This window comes from Vigna umbellata, chromosome 4, assembly GCF_029865625.1.
Source record: "Vigna umbellata cultivar VRB3 chromosome 4, Vumbellata_1.0, whole genome shotgun sequence".
Classification (NCBI taxonomy): domain Eukaryota; kingdom Viridiplantae; phylum Streptophyta; class Magnoliopsida; order Fabales; family Fabaceae; genus Vigna; species Vigna umbellata.
This window is the reverse complement of record NC_142168.1, coordinates 9,519,337-9,543,690: the sequence shown is the minus strand read 5'-3', so window position 1 is coordinate 9,543,690 and position 24,354 is coordinate 9,519,337. Positions and strand designations below refer to the sequence as shown.

The window sequence follows — 24,354 nt, the reverse complement described above, 5'->3', positions numbered from 1 at the left end:
TAACTACTTTGATTCGGAGAAATTTTGCCAACTACCTCTCAGCAGCCGAAATGTTATCGATCCGAGCAAGCCTGTCTACTTTCCAACCATCCCAGTTCTCCAGTGTCTGTTCTCATTTATCAGGTTTTTGCTCATCAACCGTTTTCACTCATAGTATTCCTTCCCGTTATCCAGGTAGTTTTTTGACAAGAAAAATAAGGATCTGGACAAGTGTCTAATTTAACTACTATAGCTATTTTATACAACTTCCAACATTTTTTTGGCTGGAAGAGGTTTGCTTCAAAAAAATTTCCAAAGAGCCCCCAAAGCTCGCTTTGGTTGTGCCAGAATTTTCCCATGTACAATAAGAAACATTAAGTTGGAACATTGAAGTAGAGGCGCAAAAGTACAAGTTAACTATTTCCCATTAGAATGGGCATGCTTATGGAAAGGCCAAAGGTTTACTAGACGCTCAAGTACGCTCTTTGAAAAATAGCCAGAGAATCCTGCAGGGGTTGCTGGTGGAGGGAAGTCTTCTGCAGGCATAGCAAATGGATGAATCATCATCTCCATTTTTTCCAATGTGAGATAGGACCCTACTTCTTGTAGCCTTTCAGGACCCATAATAGGCAGTGTGTGCTCCTGATGCAATGAAGATGCCTCGCTATCATTTTTCTGCAAATAATACAACAAACATAAATAAGCTAATGAAGAAATTCAACATTTAAAATCAGTCAGCATATATTCCTCTGAACGAAAAGTTGTCAAGGGAAGAACTTTTATCATGCCAATAAATGTAATTTCAATGAAATGAGTGACGTAAAAACTGAAGCCTCATACGACTGTGTTATGTGCAGTTGCGAGGGACAATGATGCTATCAGATGGATTAACTTGGAAATTTCGAAGCTTGAAACCAGTTGTGCACCATTTGTATAATAATGCCCAGTGGAATTGAATTGAATTGAATTTCACTTTCAAACCATATACCAGATACAGCAAACACTATAAATTGAATAGCATTTACCTCCAAGGGGGATAAATCAGCACCACGGCTAAAAGTCAACTCTATGCGGAACCTTTTTGGATCTTCCAAATCTACCTGGCATTTGCAAACCAAATTTAAAATCAATATAACACAGATACCACAGAAACTACACATCACATAACTCTAGATATTATACCCCTCCAAAATAATGAAAGTATCACACTGTTCTACGAGGTAGCTCTCTTTCTCTGTTATCAGACTGAAGCTGCCTCTTGGTTAGTCCAGTTATTTGCAACTGTGGTTAGTTTTCACAACTGTTACTACATCTGGCATAATTAGGGTATCTAGGATTCTAAACAGCCTTGCCAAAGGCAGTTTCATATACCAAGAATGGATTCTTCAGAATGTTCTATTTGTGGGCTCTTTCCTAGTCCTAGTTATTCGTCACTCGTATACCACTCAACAAAGCGGAGTCCATCGCATCTGAATGGCTTTGTTCACCTAAAGAGAATAGGGCCACTTGATTACCTTACCCTCACGTAGCGGTGGGAAAATTGATGAATCCAACGATAAATACATTAATCCATTTAAAATATAATTCGTCTAGATCCATTTGACAAAAATCAAATCCATTGCTTGACAATTTTTTCACAGATAAATATTCAATCCATCCATAAAAATAATATATTTTTAAAACAATTTTCAAAAGATAAATTACTAGGAAGTAAATATTAAGAAAGATTTAATTATGAATACATTAGTTCAGATTAGTTTTGATCCCTTGAGAATTGATGGGAAGGTACATTGAGTTTTGAAATAAACCTGGATGGATCATTAACCGTCCATAAAATTATCCGGAAGGATTTGATCTGATAAATTTTTACTATTTTGCGATGAATGAATTAAATGAATTTGCAGGTGGATAGATGACATTTGTCGCCCATACCTTATGGTAGGTGTGTACAAGCCAAGCAGCCATCAAGCCAAGTCGCTAAAAGACTTAAAATAACTATCAGCAACATATCACACCACTGTGTACACCCTCACTACGCCATGTGGCTTGCCCTGGCCTCCATGGGATAGCCTTCCTTCCTAGTGAACTCTCTCTTATACCAAAAACAAAAAATTGAAGGACCAAAATAATATTGAGCATTCAAGAACCAGATTTAATTCTAGACTTAATTACCCTTTTGGCTCTATTATTATTTTTTCCTTTTATTTGGTCTCTATTATTAATTTTTTTTAGTTAATTTGGTCTCTCTATTAACAATCAAGTCTTTCAATAACAACAATGTGGCTTTTTCAAGGTTCAATCAAGTCTCTTAATTTTAAATAATACAACGTAGTTTTACAAATTGTAACTACATATTGATTATACATTGTATTATGTTTAAATTAAAAGTGTATTTATTTACTAATGATTTTACTACAAATTGAATAGCAAATAGTCACATTTTAATATTTTTAAAAACTTGAGAGCTTGATTGAACCTTTTATTAATAATGGGTTCGAATTGAACAAAATATACCTAGGAATAAAATGGTAACTAAGTCTTTATTCTATCAACACCACATTGAAAATGGCAACTAGCGGTAAACGACTGGGAGGGATATTGCAAACGTGCAGTATCAAATCAGAAACATTGCTTGGGGAAGGTCAAAATAACCTACCTCCGTGTTTTCAAACATCCTCAGCACAATGTAGCTCATATAGTCCAGCTCCTTTGTTCTATAAAGGCGCTGTAAAGCGTTATAGCAAACGAGGCTCTCTTCTTCTAAAAGAGATTCATCCAAATTACAATAACGAAGAACATTCATGAGAGAATGGATATGTGATTCCTGTAAACATAAATAGTAGTTAAAAACAAAAATATGGAAATAAAACGAAGATAAATTCATGCTAATGTCAAAACTTTTGAACCTAAGTTTGCACCTATTTAGAAATTATAGGATTTTATATCTGTTTTTTCGAACATAATTTCACAGTTAAACGACAACTTTGAATGTTTTATTTCAGGGAAGTGGGGAGTGACATCGGTGTCTAATTGCTTAAGTGAAGAAAAGTCTGCTAGAGCCTATCATTTCCTTTCACATGACTGAAGACCCCAATAAAAACAGAGCTACATGCCAAAGGACTTTGTTATTTTTGTCATACTACAATGCATCATGAACAAAACAACATTAATAAAAAAACATTCCTTCCAAGAAACTTTATTCAAATCCTCTTAACAAGAGTGTAAATGATGCTAGCAGCTGGACCAGAATAGCCTGTCCAACATGTTTGACTATCTTGCATGCCTTCTATTCTGTGTACACCCCGTAGAACCCAACAATTGGCTTCCATATATGCTTTTTTCCACATCTATTTGTCTTTTTTTCCATTTTTTTTAATTAAGCCGGTTGTTGAACCAGATTGATGTAAAGCCAAAACACAAGATGAAAAGGATCCAAATCTCCATCACTATTCCCCAGCCAATATAATGACGAGATTTTAGGAAAATAAATTCAATGTCACTCACTGAACAATACTGCTTCAGAATAATAAACCACTTAAAAGTTCTAAGATGTTGACAAGAATAGCCAATGAGTAACCTATCTGTGATTGAAATAACCAGTTTCAAAATACTTTGAAAAGAAAGATCGTAGGGTAGTGAGTGCGTGAGGGAGAGGGGGGTGGCCAGTAAACTTCTGTTCGCAGTTTTATTAACATGATGTGAACTGAAAGGACTCACTGATGTGAAGTATAAGCGTGTTCGCACATGACGTTCAGGTGTCTTCACATTTGCATACCTGGTGGTGGACAATAAAAAAAGTATTAGAATGCGAGTAAAAGTGCACAACATAAAACAAAGACAACACAGTTACTTTGGATCCAAACGGTATTTGGTCTCCTTATCGTCGTCATCCTCTTGATCCATCGATATATCACTTAAAGTGATGGATTTCCTTATATCTTCATTCTTATTTGGATGTTTTGACTTGGCTTCAGTATCTTCCTTTTCAGTTTTCACGGAGGATGAATCATGGTCTTGGTTACTCTTTAACTCAGCAACACTAATGGCTTCCTCTCGAGTGTTCCTCAAATCAATTAAAATTTTACCCAACAACCGACGTGCAATCTGAATCAAATCAATACAAACAAATAAAAAATGTAATAACAATTCACATTATTTACTCGCTACTGGATGTTTTCTGCCTAACAATGAATTTTGTTTTCATTTTACCTTAACCTTCCCTTCTTGTCATGCAATCAATTTTACGTATCAAATTGAAATTTTAAAAATAATATTAAAGTTAAATTAATCTGTATGACCCAGAACTATTTGGAAGTATTTAAAGGTACTATAAATATTTATACTAGGATCCGTAAAATTTTTAATTAGCTCTTTGGCAAAAAAATCAATAGGATTCCATTAAGTAAACAGATTAAATTTTTTTAAATAATTCATGGACCAACTAGATAGTTAACTTGGTCTCTAAACTATTCGAAAATTTTCATATAGATTCCATACACGAAGACTTTACCTTTGAGCCAATCTTTAGCTTCTGCTTCGGATTTATTCCATATTCATTAGGAATTACACCATCAGCAAGTGCCTGCAAATAACAAGGCATAGCAATAAAGGACCTATCATCGTCGTTCAAGGTGATGATGATGCACAGGAATATTACATGTCGGTATGTTGTATCTACAGTGGACCACTTGACTCTTCTGGTTTCTTAAAATCCATATCTTCTTTTTAAGTGGTAAAGCAAAAACACCATTCAAAATTTTAAGAAAAAAGTTTGCTGAGTAAAAGGTACTGAGGCTTGGGAGTAAGTTTTTCTTTCAAAAAGGATAAATACAATAACAAACACGAACAATAATCTTATCCCACTAGATGATGTTTGCTACAAGGACACAAGTATAAAGGCAACAAATTACATGTTAATCAAAGTTGAAAACAGTATAAAAAAGTGCAGACGGAGTATTTTGATGAAATTATATAACCAATGCTACTGGTATGAAATGTATGCTCAACCCCAAGAAGCATGGAAACATTAGTAATAGTTAGCCACCAAAAGTTATATCTCAGAATATCTAGTGGATAAAAATCCAGGCTAGTTAGCCAGGCTTATACAGTTTCAAGCAGTTCTATTTGAGCACAAATTTCCCTAATAGAACTCGTACCTGGGCAACCTTAAAAAGCTTATCCAATCCCTCTAGATTAAGGTGCGCATTATGTAAAAGATCATATCTGCAATATGAAAGTAAATGTTAACTTCTCAAACATAAGGAATAAAGAAGCTACATAATTTAAACGAAACAATAGTGGCTGCAGTGGGTTTCCCAAATTTCAACACCTAGTCAGTAGTCTCAACTTTAATACACCTCACACTAAACTGGATGGAGGGGAGATATGACCAAATTATAATATATAAGTGGGTGCAAATCTCACCTTACAAACCAATTTTGAAAGATTGAATTAGGCGTAAAGTTTGTTTTCTAAGATGGTATCAGAACCTGATTGGGCATATCATGGCACTTGTGATCAGGTCACTATTAAACCACAAACAAATATTTATTTCTATGCTCGAGTGTCTAGTCACTGGCATGAGGGGGGAAAAGAAATTATCATTTTTCAATAAAATGGTACTGCTAAAGTATCACAATGTTAATTGCCATCCCTACTATGTTAGGACCACATTAACGGGATATGGAAAGATAAAGATATAAACTAGTAAGTCCATAAGGAAACTCAATTGTTAACATTACAAAATCATCCCCTGGGAATCCACAAAGAAGCTTCTAGAAATTGTCAAGCTGACAATTGCTCTAATTGCTCACTGCAATTTCATTCATATAATGAAAATTTTCTCGCAAGGTATCTAATCAATCTCCACTGTTGCAGTATTCCACAACTATATAAAAAAACTTACTTGCATGAATCGTACACATCAGGAATTTGAGTGATGTCAAAGCGCCTATGAAAGTAAAACACCGTCAGTGTGTCAGCCAAAACAATAAGCAACTTTAGAAGTCATCAGAGTTTTGTGAACAATCTTGTCACAGGAAAAAACATAATTTGAAAAAGCCAGAGAAAAATGAAAATCATTCTAATTAAGGAAAGTTAAATATTCTTACGAGTTACAAACAAAAGAATTATTTCAGTTTTCAAGAAGCTACAAATTACAATGGCCAGAAAAGAAAATTAATTTGGATGAAATGATTTAATAATAAGTCCATCCATAAATCAAGGATTGATACAAAAATAGTACCCATTTACAAACTACCAAGGTTTAATAAGTTTCGACTACACTAATAACTAGATTTAAAATATTCAAACGAGGAATCCTATAATTATTATGGATATTGCATGTAACTAAAAACCTTCTCATATGTTGATAACAGTTGAAGTACCGTTTGTTTTCTCATATATAGAAGGAAATACAATAGAATCAAACAAGATTAAACAAAAACTACACATGAATGCTTACTCTTTGCGTTCATTATACAGATCCCTTTCAAGCTTTTTCCATCGAGCATACATTAAAAGAAATCCTTCACTACCACAAGGTAATCCAGCAGCTATACGATCAACATCAATATTTGTTTTTCCAAGTGCTTTTGCTTGATCATAAGGAGGAATTACATCATATAACGTTTCTGCAAGATTCTCATCTTCATCCGTGGCAAGTAGTCTTACTTGTTCAGTAACCTTCTTAATCAAGCTTACCTATTCAGTAGATAAGCAAAAAAGATGAGAAACAAAACATTTTCATTTCACACAAATAGTTTCATGTTTAACATTAGTGAAAACTATAGGAGGAATAACTTGTGACAAAAACACTATCCTATCAAGAGTAATGAACTCAAATTTATACCAAACATGAGATGGTAAGAATATAAACAAAAGTTTAACATGATCTTTCAAAATTTTACTATTGCAACTCGATCAACTTTGAAGTTTAACAAAATTTTAGTATTGCAACTCAATAAATCTTTGCTTGACATAATTGTAACCATATTCACATATATTGAAAGAACTGCTTGTAATTGTGTATTTTGCATTGCGTACACCCATGAGCATTCTTATTTATAGTGAAGAGGTACAATAATAAGAAACAAAATCAAAATTTAATAATGAGAAATATTTGGTAAGAATTTTCTCTATCAAATTATATCTCTAACATAATCCAATTACATTTCCAACACTTCTCCCTGAACCTAGAGCATATATATCATGAGACAAGCTTGTTACAAACATGATTAATACAAAACCCTCAAGAGAATCATCTTGGTCAGTTGGTTGTTAGATCTGATCAAGTAAATAATGACATTGTATGTTTGACACTTCACCTCAAGTTTTCATTGTGTTGGATGGACGGCGACTACCAAAGAGCAAAAAGTTATTGCAAAGCTCAGCACATAAAGGGAGCAAAATCACTTGGCGTGTGGCAGCTGCCACAAAGAGAAAATGTTTCGAGAGTGCAGCAGCTGCTCGGGAGCAAAAATGGTTGGAATGCAACAACTGTCAAAGAAAAATAAACTGTTCGGAGAGCACAGTGCCTGCCACAGAAAAAGGGCTTAGAGGGCACAACAGCATCTGGAGAGCAGAGGCTCGGAAAATGCAGTGGCTATCGAGGAGCAAAAGATGCAGCAACTTCCAAAGAGCAATATAAATGTCTGGAAATTGCAATGGTAGTAGCCAAAGAGCAAATATGCTCAGAGGGTGTGAAGCTGCTAAGGAGAAAAAAGGTTCGAAGAGCACAGATACTAGGAGAGCGGGATGGTTGCCAAAGAGTAAAATAAATACTCAGGGCAATGCAACTACTGGAGATAAAAAATGCTTGCACTGGATAATGGTCAGTTAAGGGAGTGAAAAAGTCATGGCCTAATAGGGAATTAATGACAAAATAGGCCACTCTGATACAATTTGAAAGAGATACATTAATAAGGAACAAAAACAATACTTAATAATAAGAAAATTTTTGGTAACATAAATAAGGAACAAAAACAATACTTAATAATAAGAAAAACCACATCTTTAGTCAAAAAAAGGTAATAATAACATTCCAAAGAATTTCATCATCCCTTTATGTTTTATTCGTATGATACTCATCTTCCATACTATCTCGACACATTTGGGCAATGATTATTTTATTTTACAAAAATATGTGCCGATAAGTATTTTTAACCAATTTTTATGTTACACACTAGAGTCTTCTTAAGGCAGCACAATAAGATAACCAGATTATTTTGCCTCATCAAAAAGGATTTTTTAGCTTTGCCTCTGAATCCTGCCATGGCAGCAAAACAATGCATTATTATATTTACAAAAACATTACCAACTTGGGAAGCAATTCTGACGCATTAGGCGGCAGTCCAGCACCATCAACCATCCAAGAAAATTCAGCTGATCCATTGCTAGGGATTGTCTTTGAACTGGAGGTTATGATTTCGTTTAGCCGGGCCTGCAGAATATTCAACCATGGCTATAATAAGTTGAAAAGCACAGCAGTGTTCCTGTATTACTTTCTGAACCTTACTTGAGACTCTCCACACAAAATTGAAGTTATGCACGAGACCAAGATGTGAGTCTATGTATTACCCATGCTTTAGTCTCAAAATCTAGTATAGTTAGCATCTATGTTATACATAAAATTATTCACCTCCTAATAGCTCAAGGTTTGAGAATATTTTGAAGTAAATGAAATGATAATAGGAAGGGGTCGTTTCAATTCAATTAATATTATGGTTACTGGAAAGGAAATGATCATTTTTAGAATTATAGGAATAGGGGTTCCATCACAAAGGTGCTAGAATTCTCATTTAATTTAACAAAAATATACAGGTAAAAAAATGGATCAACCCTTCTACTGTATAACCCAAAATAGAAACCAAGGATGTGGGTCAACAAAGAAACGTCAGGATACAAAATGAATGTATTTGAGAAGAGATTGTTGCAGCAGTGATTGAGGAAAAGATAACAGAAAATCAATTAAGATGGTTTAGAGTTTGGATATGTGAAGAAGGCCTCAAGGCATCCATGAGAGATGTTAGTTATATGATTTCTAATCCTATGAATAGGAGAGGGAGGCCAAGACTGGAGAAAGTGGTCAAAGAGGGACTTTGCATAAATAACATTGCAGAAACTTTGGTCTTTAATTGAGCCAAATGGTGTGTGTAATCTATATAGCTGATGGCCTTACCTAGTGGGATAGGTTTTGTTGTAGTAGAAATTATTAGAAAGTGGGTTTAAAGCCTAACTCAACCCCACAAAACCGGCTTATAGGGTGAGGTTTGCACCTCACTTATATATTATAATTTGGCCTTATCTCTAGTCGATGTGGGACTTCCAACACACCCCCTTCACGCCGAGGTATAGACATCTCGTGCGTGATAGTAGAAATTGGGTGGTCCAATAGCGGCCCGATTGCGGGTGGAATAGAAGAATAGAATGCCCACTTAGAACTCGCTAGGATAGGCACTAACCATGGCTCTGATACCATATTAGAAAGTGGGTTTAAAGCCTAACTCAACCCCACAAAACCGGCTTATAGGGTGAGGTTTGCACCTCACTTATATATTATAATTTGGCCTTATCTCTAGTCGATGTGGGACTTCCAACAGAAATTGGAAGGCATTTGTTATACAATATGTTGCTAGTATTACTCACAATCCCAAAAGTTTGACCTCTTAGACAAAAGCACGTGAATGGTTTTCATCTCTAATAACTCTACAAGAAAAAAGGGCCCTTGGATGTAAAACAATTCTCAGCCATCATCGGTCTTTGACGTTGAACAAATTTTCAAGTTTTCATCACTACTATGAGAAATAGAGAAGATTGGGAGAGAATATCCCCCTTGTGTTAAATACACACATAGGGTTATCTATTTATAATAAAAGAAATATGGGCTAAGCCAAAAATACAAATGAGAAATAATAACTAACTAACTAAAAGATATAATATATCTAACACTCCCCCTCAAGCTGGAGCATATAAATCATATGTTCCAAGCTTGTTACAAAGATAATCAATTCTAGGTCCTCGTAAGGACTTAGTGAATCTGCCAACTGGTTGCTTGAGTTAACAAACTCAGTCTTGATATCTCCGGATATGATTTTTTCTCGAATGAAATGACAATCAACTTCAATGTGTTTGGTTCTCTCATGGAAGACAGGGTTAGAGCTAATATGGAGAGCAGCTTGATTATCACATATAAGTATCATGTGAGTGACATCTCCAAATTTCAATTCACTAAGCAATTGTTTAAGCCACACAAGCTCGCAAGTAGCTGATGCCATAGCTCTATATTCTGCTTCTGCACTGGACCTTGCCACAACACTTTGCTTCTTACTTTTCCAAGATATCAGGTTGCTATCAATAGAGACACAATATCCAGAAGTAGACCTCCTATCAGAAGGGGAACCAGCCCAATCAGCATCTGAATAACAAACAATTTTTGTATCTTTGTTAGGGCCATATAGCAAACCTTTTCCAGGTGATCTTTTAATATACTTCAGTATGCGAACAACTGCATCCCAATGGTCTTCACATGGGGAGTTTAGAAATTGACTCACCACACTAACTGCGAAGGAAATGTCAGGACGCGTAACAGTAAGATAGTTTAATTTACCAACTAGTCTTCTGTACCGTTCAGGATCTGAGAAAGGCTCCCCCTGATTTGGTAGGAGTTTGATGTTAGGGTCCATAGGTGTCTCAACAGATTTACAATTCATTAACCCTGTTTCCTCCAAGATGTCTAACGCATACTTCCTCTGAGATATGACAATACCATCATTGGATTGTGCTACTTCAATACCCAAAAAATACCTGAGTTTGCCAAGATCTTTGGTTTGAAAATGATGACAAAGGTGTTGTTTCATCTGAGAGATGCCAAGATAGTCGCTTCCTGTGAGAACAATATCATCGACATACACTATTAAGTAGATACATCCAGCACTCGAGTGGCGATAGAACACTGAATGATCCGCTTCACTGCGAGACATACCAAATTGTTGAACAACACCACTGAATTTACCAAACCAGGCCCGAGGAGACTGTTTTAGGCCATATAAGGATTTGCGAAGACGACATACCAATCCAGATGACTCCCCTTGAGCAACAAAGGCAGGCGGTTGCTCCATATAAATTTCTTCATGCAAATCACCATTGAGGAAAGCATTTTTGACATCAAGTTGGTAAAGAGGCCATTGTCGAAGAGCGGCCATGGCAATGAAGAGGCGAACAGAGGTCATTTTTGCCACTGGAGAAAAAGTGTCACCATAATCCAAACCAAAAATCTGTGTGTAGCCTTTGGCAACCAGTCGAGCTTTCAGACGATCAATCGTGCCATCAGGACCAACCTTGATAGCATACACCCACTTGCAACCAACAACAGACTTTCCAGATGGTAATTGGACCAGCTCCCAAGTTCCATTTTCCTGTAAAGCACTTAATTCATCCAGCATAGCTTGACGCCAACCAGGATGAGTTAAGGCATCACTCACAGATTTCGGAATTGACACAGAAGAAATGGATGAGAGACAAGTATAAAAAGATGGAGATAATCTGTGGTAATTAAGAACAGTATAATGGGGGGAAGGGTTACGGGTAGAGCGTATACCTTTACGGAGGGCAATAGGCAAGTCAGACTCAGTTGCTGGAGCCGGAGGAGACACATGAGGCGGCACCGGAAGTGAGTCATGAGGGAGACGATTACGGCGACTATAAACCTGAAGGGGTGGAGGTGAAGGATGATCCTGTGGTGAATGAGAGTCTAAAGAAGGAGAAGACAAAATGGGTGGAGCATCACCAAGAGGATCACATATAAGAGGGATATCAACAGTAGCAGGGAGAGGTACAGAACTAGAAGATAGATGTGAAAAGTAAAAAGAAGACTCATCAAAAGTGACATCAGCAGAGATAAAATGACGATTGAGGGAAGGGGAAAAACACTTATAGCCCTTTTGTGACCGTGGAAATCCTAAGAAGACACATTTGTGAGACCTAGGAGATAACTTATCAAGACCAGGACTAAAATCATGAACAAAACATGTAAACCCAAAAACTCGAAGAGGTAATGGATGCAGAGGATCTTGAGGAAATAAGATAGAATGAGGGATTTTGTTATCTAGGACGGAAGATGGCATGCGTTGATAAGATAACATGCTGTGAGAACTGCATCACCCCAAAAACGTGAGGGTACTTGACCATGAATAAGAAGTGTACGAGTTGTTTCAATAAGGTGTCTATTCTTGCGCTCAGCCACCCCATTTTGTTGAGGGGTATAAGCACATGAGGTTTGGTGAAGAATGCCATGAGAAGCCATAAACTGTTTAAACGGTTGAGAAAGGTATTCACGGCCATTATCACTACGTAAATTTCGAATAGAAACCCCAAACTGTGTTTTTATTTCATTGAAAAAGGATTGAAAAATAGAAAACAACTCAGAACGATTCTTCATTAAAAACAACCAAGTACATCTGGAATAGTCATCAATAAAGGTAACAAAATACTGAAAACCTAAAATGGACTTAACACGACTAGGTCCCCAAATGTCAGAATGAACCAATGAAAAAGGAGACGACACCCGTTGTGAGACACTACGAGGAAAGGAACTACGAGTATGCTTCCCTAACTGACAAGACTCACACGACAAACTTGATAATGTGGACAACCTCGGGACAAGTTGTTGTAGTTTGGCAAGACTGGGATGACCGAACTGAGCATGAAGAAGGGATGGTGACTCCATGACAACGCCAACATGTGGAGAAGGGCGGAGATGATAAAGGCCATGAGACTCACATCCTGTGCCAATCATGTGTTTCGAACTCCGGTCCTGCAACCAAACAGAATCTTTAGTAAATGAAATAACACAATTAAGAGTACGAGTTAAACGACTAATGGACAATAAGTTGAAGGGAGACCCAGGGACATAAAGTACATGATCAATGGATATGGATGGAAAAATATTAACAGTACCAATACCATGAGATGAGACTCTAGACCCATCAGCCATTGTTACTGAGGGTAAATTATTCGGACATGACAAGGAAGAAAACAAGGACTTGTTACCAGTGATATGATCGGTGGCGCCTGAGTCAAGGACCCAAGGTCCGAGGGAGTGAGTTAGACCAACAAAAGGTGTACCTGTACGTGCAACAGATGCAGATGTAGTGGAACCAGAGTGCTGATGATCCTCATACCATTTGAGAAATTCGTTGAAGATTGCAGGTTTGTCTACGATATTAGATGAAGTAGGATGGTCTGCAGACGGTGATCGGGGAGGTGGATCAGAATTTGCCATTGCTACAGGTCGAGGAGGACGTCCATGGAGAGCATAACATCTATCAATTTTGTGGCCTAACTTGCCACAATGGTCACATTTTAGACGTCCTTTACTTGGCTTGCGAGACCGACTTCGATCATCACGTTGAGTAGCCATAACAGAGGAATCATCAGTATGAGGGGATGTCTCAATGACGGGTTTGCTCGGTATACGCAAAAGAGCAGAACAAGTAGAAGTAAAGTTGGGTATAACAGGAGAACCCAAAATCTGATCACGGACATGAGAAACATCATCAGAGAGTCCGTATAATGCCAGCAACATGAAGAACTTTGATCGTTGTTCCAATTCTTCAGCAGGAGTGGAAGCAGGGGGTAATATATCATTAAAGTCATGAAGAAGGGCATGAATTTTACCCAAATATTCTGCCATAGGACCAGGATTGCGCGGACCAATAACAGTTAATAGGTCCTGACAAACACCATAAAGACGCTGAGTGTCATTTGTGTATAACAACTTCGCTTGTGCCCATACTTCTGAACATGTTTCATAGGATCGAAACATTTGTTTCAGTGAGGAGTGAATGGTGGACTTTATAACAATGCATAACTGAGCATCAATTTTCATCCAGCGGGAAGTGTCATCTATGGGAGCAGTAGTCACATTTTGAGTAAGATGATCTAAGTACCCTTGACTCTTCAACCAAAGTTTGATGTCGGACGCCCATGTTGCATAATTTGTGCCATCTAACTTGTCAATGGACAAGTGTACATTCACATAATTGGTATATATTGAAGGATCAGAAGATGAGCCACCAACAGAGGTGTTTGAAGACGCCATAGAGAAGGAGAAACCCTAAAAATCCAAAGTGCTCCGATTGACGCAACGACCACAGATCCAGAAAGAGGGCGAGGAGGCGATCACGGCGGTGCTGATCGGCGGCGGAAAGCTCCGGCGACGCGCCGGCACGCGCGGCGGCAGCGACGACTCTTGCGGCGGCGCGTGGAGGCGCGTGGGAGGTCCGTTCGCCGCGATCTTCGTACGACGGTGGTCGCCCGGCCGAGACGATTCCGATGGGGTGGTCGCCCGGCCGAGACGATTCCGACGGCGGCAGCGGCAGCGGCAGCGGCGATGGCAGCGACAGCGGCAGTGATGGGTGCCGGAGACCGTGGAGTTGACTGGAACTATTCCTGTGCTCTAGATACCATATGAGAAATAGAGAAGATTGGGAGAGAATATCCCCCTTGTGTTAAATACACACATAGGGTTATCTATTTATAATAAAAGAAATATGGGCTAAGCCCAAAATACAAATGAGAAATAATAACTAACTAACTAAAAGATATAATATATCTAACAACTACTGTAATGCCTATAACATACAACAAGAACACAAATCGATGTAAACACTTCAAACCTTGGCTTCTTCCATTTCAATACTGGCATTGTCAAGCCCATCCAACATGGAGGAGTCCTTACTAACAAGTGAAACCTAACATTACAATTATTTAAGTCAAATATATATCCAACACAAAAAATAGATCATAAAATAACTTTACAGAAATTTAGAAAACAAACAAACCAGGATTGGTGTTAGCTGCCCTTCAAGGTCAAGAAGACCTTTGGCAAAAGCAGCTGCAGACATCTGTTAACACGGACCAATATAAAATGGTTCATAAACAATACATTTTTGACAGATAATGACAGTTAGTAACATAATCAAACGAAAATAGTTATATAAGAAGGGGAGTACTAGCTTCCAGAACCAATCAGGAAGTTAAGGCCTCCTTTTAGTTGCAAGAAGTAAGTGAGGCAGCCCATACCTGTACACGACCCTCATCAGAGCTGTATATCTTAAGATCATGACGGTATGTGCTATGGAGGCGAAGCAGCCCTGTACCTTCTCCTGCAACATTTAAGAATTTAATTTGCTTGTGTGTACAATCCCTTGTCATGTCTATATTACAAGAAGAGTGAAAGATCATATTTGAAATATATCGTTCTGACTAAAAACATAAGTAACACTCTCATGTTTTAAGCATGACAGTATGATGTATACACACATTCACAAACTGTACATGTATGATTCTTCCTATTTTTCCCCAAATTGGTCAAAAACAGAAATCATTTTAAATGACTAGGAAAATCTGTTTCATAATGCAAAGAAACAATTCAAACAGATTTTGAACTCAGTAAGATGGACTAAAATCATCTTAAAAACCTTTCTAAAACATTTAAATACATTCTGTATTTCTTAAGATGTAAGTCCGTTTCACAATATATTCTGTTACATTTTTCTTATGTATATCCCAGCACATCTAAACATCAAATTGAACTTTTTCGTTAAATGTGAACTGTGTAAGAAGACAAAGAATTGTTTTATTGATAACAATCACACTAATTACATTCTCATTATCCTTATGTAATAATCAAAACCTTTAAAACAAGAAAATACAAATATGCAAAAATGAACAGGAAGATTCAAAAGATATTTTTTTTCTTGATTACTATGAAAATATTGAGAATATCTTTATCCTAATAATTTACTATTTACAACAGTTGAAGAGAAATTCAAATAAAACAATTGATAGCAGTATATCAGTCAAAAGAAAAGAAACTTTGATATATTCCATACAATTTAAATACAAACTCTAGTCAATCATTTATAGGGAAAACAGCTAAGCCTAAAAAGCAATATAGGGAAACAATAAAAATATAAACAAATTTTGAGACTAATTTTTTTCATATCCTAAAATGTCTACAATATGATACAAAAATATGATACGGCAATACACTCTAAAAATAACAAGGTACTATACATATAAGATACATATTTAAAAATATTTAAAAATTCATATAACATATCAAATACATAACTACAATTGTGCAAATCCAAAGTAAAAACCCATTTCAGAGACATTGTTGAAATAAAAGAAGTATTAATCAATGTCATCATAAACTACTTATAGGAATAACATTATCAATCTCATTAATTTTTTAAAATAATTCATAAAGATAACAATTGCCCTCTCTGGTTTATGAAGAGACACAATTATATGTTTCTATATTGCACATGTCTGCATTAAAAGTGTGGACACTTCAGCCAACATATTGATGCCTCAAAAGGTTAAGATACTTCACAATACATATTCATGGAGTGTCGAAGAGTATTGGTATTAAGCATGTATCAGATATTGATACGTGAAGCAAATTAAAGGATTGGTGCTTCATACTACCCCTCAAGTTTGTGAATACATATCGTCATTCGCAAATTACAACAAGTTCCTGAGATACTGTTTCCGGAAGCTCCTTGGTGAACAAGTCCACCAATTGAAGCCCCCAGGATCAAGTATGTGACTATAAGATCAAAGAATGCTTTTAATACGTGGGTACTACATATTGTGATGAAGCCAAAAACATACAACCCATCAGTATCAAATCTATAAAAAGCAAGTGTGCACCGACCCATAGGTATTTTTATATCTCTTTCAGCACACAATTAGGCAACCATCATTCCTACTTGAAAGAACACTTTCAAATAGTATACACATATATCAAAATAGAAAATCAGTCATACTACTTCTGCAGTTAATTCCAGAAAAAAAAAATCAGCCCTAGCATGTCTCAGTGCCTTTTAGTTAAAACTTCAGAATGCAATGCTGACAAAAAAATTAGTTGAGGTACCTGGATACATATTATTCCGGAAATATCTTCCTAGTTCTTCAGCCTACAAAGAAAAAAACAAAATTAGCACAACTGGAAAGAAGATCACAAATACAAATCTCACCTAAGTCTCGACAACAGAAATACAATCAAACTCAAACTGAGCAGAAACATTCTCTGATGTGTTTATAAATCTGAACCTGCTTTCTGCCAGCATGTGTAAGAACACCCCCATATTTAAGAACCATCAGAGCTTCAACAGGTCGTTCCTCTTCTTCACCACTGCTTTTTGCCACTTTGATCCACTTTAGTGGCTTTAGTTGAACCTTTCTATATATGCCAGAGAAATGCCCACCCTGACATTGAATAAAACAAAACAAAAGTACACTGCATCTCAAGACTTGTTTATTAAAATTATGAAAATAAAACATCAAAGATGTTGTTATTTAAGCTTCAAGAGTCATGTGTGTAAGGCTATTGTCTTCCTCTTTTGCAAGAAACATGGGTAGCACGCCACAACTAATAGACAAGTTTCTCTAAGTGTAACACAGTACATGTGCTCTTTTATCTCGATAAAAACACAGAAAAAACACCAAAAGCCTTTCCCACAAGAGAGGATAGCTATGATAAAAAACTGTCATTATGTTCTATAAGAAAATTACCATTCCTTTATAATGGTTTCTCTTTTTCCTTGGTCTTTCTTAATCTCTATCAGTTTATCATTTATCGCTCATCTGATCAACCATTCCTATTGGCTTTTTGGTCGGTCTTCTTCTCACATGATGATAGGATATAATAGGAGAAAACAGATTAAGAAGTAATTGTTAGTTAGGTTGTTAGAGTGAGGTTTCCTTTATATAGTTGGGGAGTCCTGGTATGTGAAGGACTCTTGGATAATTTTGTAGATTGAGCTTTAGCTCTTTGTGAAGGAGAAACCCTTGGAGGAGAGAGTGTTCTTCTATTTTTGTGTTCTTTTTAGTCTATACAATAAAGAATATTACTCTTCTTTCTCTTTTCAATTATGGGTTCCTAACACATGATCAAATCATCAAGACAGCAATGTCACCAATCAAATATTTGCATATATCCAGATCTAGCAGGAAGCTGTGTCTTCAGTTTTCCTTTCTTTTCTTGTATATATAATCATGGACTTAGCACAGCAAGGAAAATTGGATTTTATACCACATACTAATTCATGAGTTAGTAGCACACAATCAATGTGATAGTATAAGTAGTGATAGGCTATTTTCTGTATCAGTGTTATGTTACTGTTGTATGATAAGCTGACTGAGCATTGAGTCAGCACCATGCAATAGTTAGTAGCCATCTGTCATTCTTTTAGGACAGCAAGAGTCTGTCATTGTATAACATGATCTTAACTAAATAACTAGCAGCTTAGGCAATCAGATTGCATTGCATATATTCATGACCACAAACCGCAATAATACAATTCAATTTTGTAGATTACAAAATCTCTCTTTAATGAATTCTTTACAGTGGAATACAGACTTCAGCTATGCAAGAAAATGCTCCTTTCTTTTTCATATAGGCTTTTAAGAGATTTTGTTAAACCACACTAGTCCTTACACTGAATAGTTTTAGCTTTTTGGAAAGTTTATTCATGACATGCTGTAAGAGTCTGTTTGACAAAGAGGTCATGACTTTGATAAACTTTTCCCTTATTTTTCTAAATAAAAGCTAGGTAAGCATATGCATCATACTACCTAGGGCGCATAAGAATAAGGCTTTGAGAGTTTTTCTTTTGTTACCCAAAAAAATAGAAGAAAATTTTCCACAAACTCTGCATTAGGGGTTAAAATCTAATTATAGCAACAATTCACGTTATCCTTTTCTTGTCATGCATTCTTTCCTTTTATAAAAGGTAGGTATGCAAAAGCATCATTACATATAGCGTAGGACCCCCAATTAGGTTGGTACCCTATGCTATATCAAACATTTGCAAAATACAAAAATGATAGGAAAGAAACAGAGAAAAGGATTACAAGATAGTGGGGAGACTAACCAAAACCCACTGAATTACCAAACCTATAAAAAGGTAGTCAAAAAAACCTATCCCTATAAAAGTCATAGCAAATGAAATCCAAAATGGAATCCCACCACCTATTACATTGGTGACTAACACAATAGTAGGCAAGTTTATCCACACACGAATTTCCTACTCCACAGATTTGTGATATATGAAAAAAAGGAGAAAAAGATATTCCAAGTCACTGATTTTATGATTTTTCCATAAAAGTTAAATGCCTTATAATAGTTTCATAAAATTAAAAATAAAATAAAATAAAGATACAGTATCTAACCAAGTCCTCCTTACAAAATATTGCAAAACTTAAAAACAAATGCCCTCAGTTCAACAAATTCAAAAGAATTCCAGACCTTTGACTTCATGACTTAAAAACTAGAAAGAGAACCTAAAATTGAAGAGCAGCAGAGAAAAAGAAAGCAAAAGAAAAAGAAGTTTCAAACCAAAAAATTGTGATGACAAAGATTTAGAAAAGAAGACAAAAATTCACTTAAAATCTGTATATTCTAGAGCAAATACCCTGAGAATCAGTTGAAGGAAATTTGTAGGACAAGTAATAGAGACATAAGTTCTACTAATCAAGCAGTTAGAGGGAATCAATTGAATTGAATGGGTGCCAATAAATAGTCCTAGGTCAAATTTATCATGTGACCCCTATTAAGATTCTTATCTACAAAGAATAGAAGTTAATAAAAAATACAGAAGAAAAAGTGAGAATATGAAATGACAAAGGAAATGTAAAAGAGCCAAAGAAAGGGTGGTGGTTTAAGGAAAAATGAGTTAAATACAAGCTTTCTAAGCTAAATGCAATCAACATGTCAGCTGAAGATCCTTAATAAATAAGAGCATATTATGAGAAATAGAGAAGATTGGGAGAAAATATCCCTTGGGTGTTTAGCATACACATAGGGTAGTTTATTTATATTGTAAGATATGGGTCAATGCCCTTAATACAGAATAGACTAAGCCCAAATAACAGAAACACACATCTTAACATCTAACACTCCCCCTCAAGCTGGAGCATATAAATCATATGTTTCAAGCTTGTTGTAAAGATAATCAATTCTAGGTCCTCGTAAGGACTTAGTAAATATGTCTGCCAACTGGTTGCTTGAGTTAACGAACTCAGTCTTGATATCTCCTGATATGATTTTTTCTCGAATGAAGTGACAATCAACTTCAATGTGCTTGGTTCTCTCATGGAAGACAGGGTTAGAGCTAATATGGAGAGCAGCTTGATTATCACATATAAGTGTCATGTGAGTGACATCTCCAAATTTCAATTCACTAAGCAATTGTTTAAGCCACACAAGCTCGCAAGTAGCTGATGCCATAGCTCTATATTCTGCTTCTGCACTGGACCTTGCCACAACACTTTGCTTCTTACTTTTCCAAGATATCAGGTTGCCACCAATAGAGACACAATATCCAGAAGTAGACCTCCTATCAGAAGGGGAACCAGCCCAATCAGCATCTGAATAGCAAACGATTTTTGTATCGTTGTTAGGGCCATATAGCAAACCTTTTCCAGGTGATCCTTTAATATACTTCAGTATGCAAACAACTGCATCCTAATGGTCTTCACATGGGGAGTTTAGAAATTGACTCACCACACTAACTGCGAAGGAAATGTCAGGACGCGTAACAGTAAGATAGTTTGATTTAGCAACTAATTTTCTGTACCGCTCAGGATCTGAGAAAGGCTCCCCCTGATTTGGTAGGAGTTTGATGTTAGGGTCCATAGGTGTCTCAACAGATTTACAGTTCATTAATCCTGTTTCCTCCAAGATGTCTAACGCATACTTCCTCTGAGATATGACAATACCATCATTGGATTGTGCTACTTCAATACCCAAAAAGTACCGGAGTTTGCCAAGATCTTTGGTTTGAAAATGATGACAAAGGTGTTGTTTCATCTGAGAGATGCCAAGATAGTCGCTTCCTGTGAGAACAATATCATCGACATATACTATTAAGTAGATACATCCAGTACTTGAGTGGCGATAGAACACTGAATGATCCGCTTCACTGCTCCCATAGATGACACTTCCCGCTGGATGAAAATTGATGCTCAGTTATGCATTGTTATAAAGTCCACCATTCACTCCTCACTGAAACAAATGTCTCGATCCTATAAAACATGTTCAGAAGTATGGGCACAAGCGAAGTTGTTATACACAAATGACACTCAACGTCTTTATGGTGTTTGTCAGGACCTATTAACTGTTATTGGTCCGCGCAATCCTGGTCCCATGGCAGAATATTTGGGTAAAATTCATGCCCTTCTTCATGACTTTAATGATATATTACCTCCTGCTTCCACTCCTGCTGAAGAATTGGAACAACGATCAAAGTTCTTCATGTTGTTGGCATTATACGGACTCTCTGATGATGTTTCTCATGTCCGTGATCAGATTTTGGGTTCTCCTGTCATACCCAACTTTACTTCTACTTGTTCTGCTCTTTTGCGTATATCGAGCAAACCCGTCACTGAGACATCCCCTCATACTGATGATTCCTCTGTTATGGCTGCTCAACGTGATGATCGAAGTCGGTTTCGCAAGCCAAGTAAAGGACGTCCAAAATGTGACCATTGTGGCAAGTTAGGCCACAAGATTGATAGATGTTATGCTCTCCATGGACATCCTCCTCGACCTGTAGCAATGGCAAATTCTGATCCACCTCCCCTATCACCGTCTGCAGACCATCCTACTTCATCTAATACCGTAGACAAACCTGCAATCTTTAACGAATTTCTCAAATGGTATGAGGATTGCCCTTAACACAGAATAGACTAAGTCCAAATAACAAAAACACACATCTTAACATCTAACACATATGAATGTCAGTCATGAACTGATGAACTAACTCTCCCAAAAATTTACGTACGGGTGTGTAAGCACATGAATAGCTTTACTACCATTATAAATGACTTGAGCTTGTCAGAAATTTGAGAACCACCTCCAAGCAAGATGATAGGATATAAGATAATAGGATATAATGGGTTTAGGATAGAAGAAAGAGGAAATGAGAGGGCAGTTAGGAGGGAAGAGTTGTTTGACAATTGGTTAGTTAGTGGGAAGGGGAACGGAGACTTTATAAATAGTGTGTGTTTTGTACAGGGGGATTATTAATTTTTGTATTCATTTAGGTATACATTGGATATTTGTTCCAGTGGAGGGAGAGAGGCTTCCTTGGTGTGATTCTTTGTACATTGTTCCATTCATACATCAATAATATACACACTGTTATGTGTCTTTTCGTGTGTGCTTGAGAGGAGTAGTGTTGATTGGCTTCTTGACTAAAGAAGCCTAACAATTTAGTCTGACCTACTGAATCCTTGGGAGAGGAACGAGATCGAAGCAAGAATGAATGCGCTGCAAGGAAGGTGTGATACTGTGGAGAGGTGGGCTAGCAAACAGAAAAGAGTGCTAGCAGAATGGAGAAGAAATATCCAAGAAATAAAAGAAATGATGCAAAAATCCAAGAATCACAAAAAGGGCTCAAAAAGAAGAAAGGAAAGAAAGAGGGAGAAACAAGTAGGGATGTTGTGCAAGATAGTATGCTAGACATCAAGAAAGCCAAGAAACTTTCAGATGGAGGAGAAACGGATAACAGTGCAGAGGACGACGTTGTCCAATACAGTGAGGGGGATGTTGTTACCATCACATTAGGGAGTAGAGGGTCAAAAAATGCTATTTTGAGTATTGATTGCTTTGCAAGAATTAAAGGGCAAGAGAGGAGAGAAGAAAATATGTGAAGAAGAAGGTAATGAAGAAAACTGTGATGGAGACATTGGTGTGGCAGCGGCTAAGAAAGTTGCAAAAGTTGTTGCTATAAGGGTGGATAACATGACAAATGTTGATAGGGAAAATACATCAGGCAAAGACCATGATGGAAAGGTTGTAACTCTTGCTTCTCCTAGTAAAGTTGCAAGAAATTGTTGCTTTTAGTGGAGATAGAGTGGTAGGTTGTGGTGGGAATGTCAAAACAATAAAGAACGGGGAAGAATTGTTGAGGCATGGGGTTAAAACAGTGATGTCAAAGAGCAACCCAGTTGAGTATGTTTACAAAGCAAGAGAGGAAAGAACAGAGGAACTTCTACAAGATATCAAGAAAGTAAAGAAACACTCAGGTGGAGGAGAAAATTCAATCAATTGGGAGAAAAAAGGAGAAGAGGATGCCATAGACAATAATGGAGCTAGGAAAGGTGAAGAAAAACTAGTTTTTCCATGGGTGAAAAGAGAAGAGTTGACCACTTATGAAGGGACTGACACCCAAGGTCAAACAACAGGGGCAGCAAATGCCTCTGAAGTTCAAAACACCAAAGAATCAACAAAAGTACACCCAAACATCAAAGAAAATGTAGTCCAGAGGTTCAAGACCTGGCACCAAAAATCCAAGAACCTTTCTTGGAAAAATCTAGCAACAACTCTACTAAAGATGGTTGAAGGGAACATGAGAAGCATGCTATGTGAGAATTGGGCATCAATAACACAAATGGGGAGTGTGAAAACTTTACATGAGTTTGCAAGTAGATGGAGAAGCTGCCGAAAGTGTTGTTGCTACAAGAGCCGATGAAGTCAGAGATGAGATTTAGAGGATTTCACAAAATTGGGCTAAAAGAATCCGGGAAGAGTGGAAGTCATTGGAGGAGGATTTGCCACCACCCAAGTCTCCGAACCTGAATTAGAGGCAGTAACCAATGGGTTCCCTTCATATGATAACACGATGATGAAGAGGAGCCATGAGACCAAGTTTCACAATTCCAACCTTGAGGACAAGGTTGTTCTACAGCAAGGTGTAATAATAAGATATAAGGTAATAGGATATAATGGGTTTAGGATAGAAGGAAGAGGAAGTGAAAGGGTTGTTAAGAGGGAAGAGTTATTTGACAGTTGGTTAGTTAGTGGGAAGGGGAAGGGAGACTTTATAAATAGTGTGTGTTATGTACAAGGGGACTATTCATTTTTGTATTCATTTAGGTATAGACTGGATATTTGTTCCAATGGAGGGAGAGAGGCTTCCTTGGTGTGATTCTTTGTACATTGTTTCATTCATACATCAATACACATTGTTTTGTGTCTTTTCGTGTGTGCTTGAGAGGAGGAGTGTTGATCGGCTTCTTGACTAAAGAAGCCTAACACAGGATTATCAGGTCTTACTAGGAGTACTTGAGCCATATTCCCAGCCTGCGTAGAATGTCTTAAGTTATACAACACACTTAGATCTAGACATCCAAAACATGAAGTTTGAAGCATTGAATAGGCACTGAATTCTATATTATTACAAATAGACTAACCCGAACTCAATCTCAAAAGCTACCTCAAGAGGGAAGGAATGGTTGGCCAAGACGTACGAGTATGCCAACCATATTCCTTAACTGATACCAGATATCTTAACAATAATG

General features: G+C 36.9%; 1 protein-coding gene across 3 annotated transcripts in view; it reads right to left on the bottom strand.

Moving 5' to 3' along the window:
- Window positions 1–215: 215 nt before the first annotated feature.
- LOC124820159 (inositol hexakisphosphate and diphosphoinositol-pentakisphosphate kinase VIP2-like) overlaps window positions 216–24,354 on the bottom strand; it is a 38,482-nt gene continuing 14,343 nt past the window's right edge. For all 3 annotated transcript variants that reach the window (XM_088112244.1, XM_088112245.1, XM_088112247.1), the window contains 15 exons: window positions 17,101–17,256; window positions 16,922–16,964; window positions 15,061–15,143; window positions 14,820–14,882; window positions 14,655–14,729; window positions 8,294–8,419; window positions 6,443–6,681; window positions 5,885–5,929; window positions 5,136–5,202; window positions 4,490–4,561; window positions 3,830–4,083; window positions 3,697–3,754; window positions 2,636–2,803; window positions 1,005–1,079; window positions 216–654 (listed from right to left, as the gene is read on the bottom strand). In XM_088112244.1, the coding sequence (XP_087968370.1) occupies window positions 397–654; window positions 1,005–1,079; window positions 2,636–2,803; window positions 3,697–3,754; window positions 3,830–4,083; window positions 4,490–4,561; window positions 5,136–5,202; window positions 5,885–5,929; window positions 6,443–6,681; window positions 8,294–8,419; window positions 14,655–14,729; window positions 14,820–14,882; window positions 15,061–15,143; window positions 16,922–16,964; window positions 17,101–17,256 (1,782 nt within the window). In that variant the 3' untranslated portion in view covers window positions 216–396. The remainder of the gene's footprint in view (window positions 655–1,004; window positions 1,080–2,635; window positions 2,804–3,696; window positions 3,755–3,829; window positions 4,084–4,489; window positions 4,562–5,135; window positions 5,203–5,884; window positions 5,930–6,442; window positions 6,682–8,293; window positions 8,420–14,654; window positions 14,730–14,819; window positions 14,883–15,060; window positions 15,144–16,921; window positions 16,965–17,100; window positions 17,257–24,354) is intronic.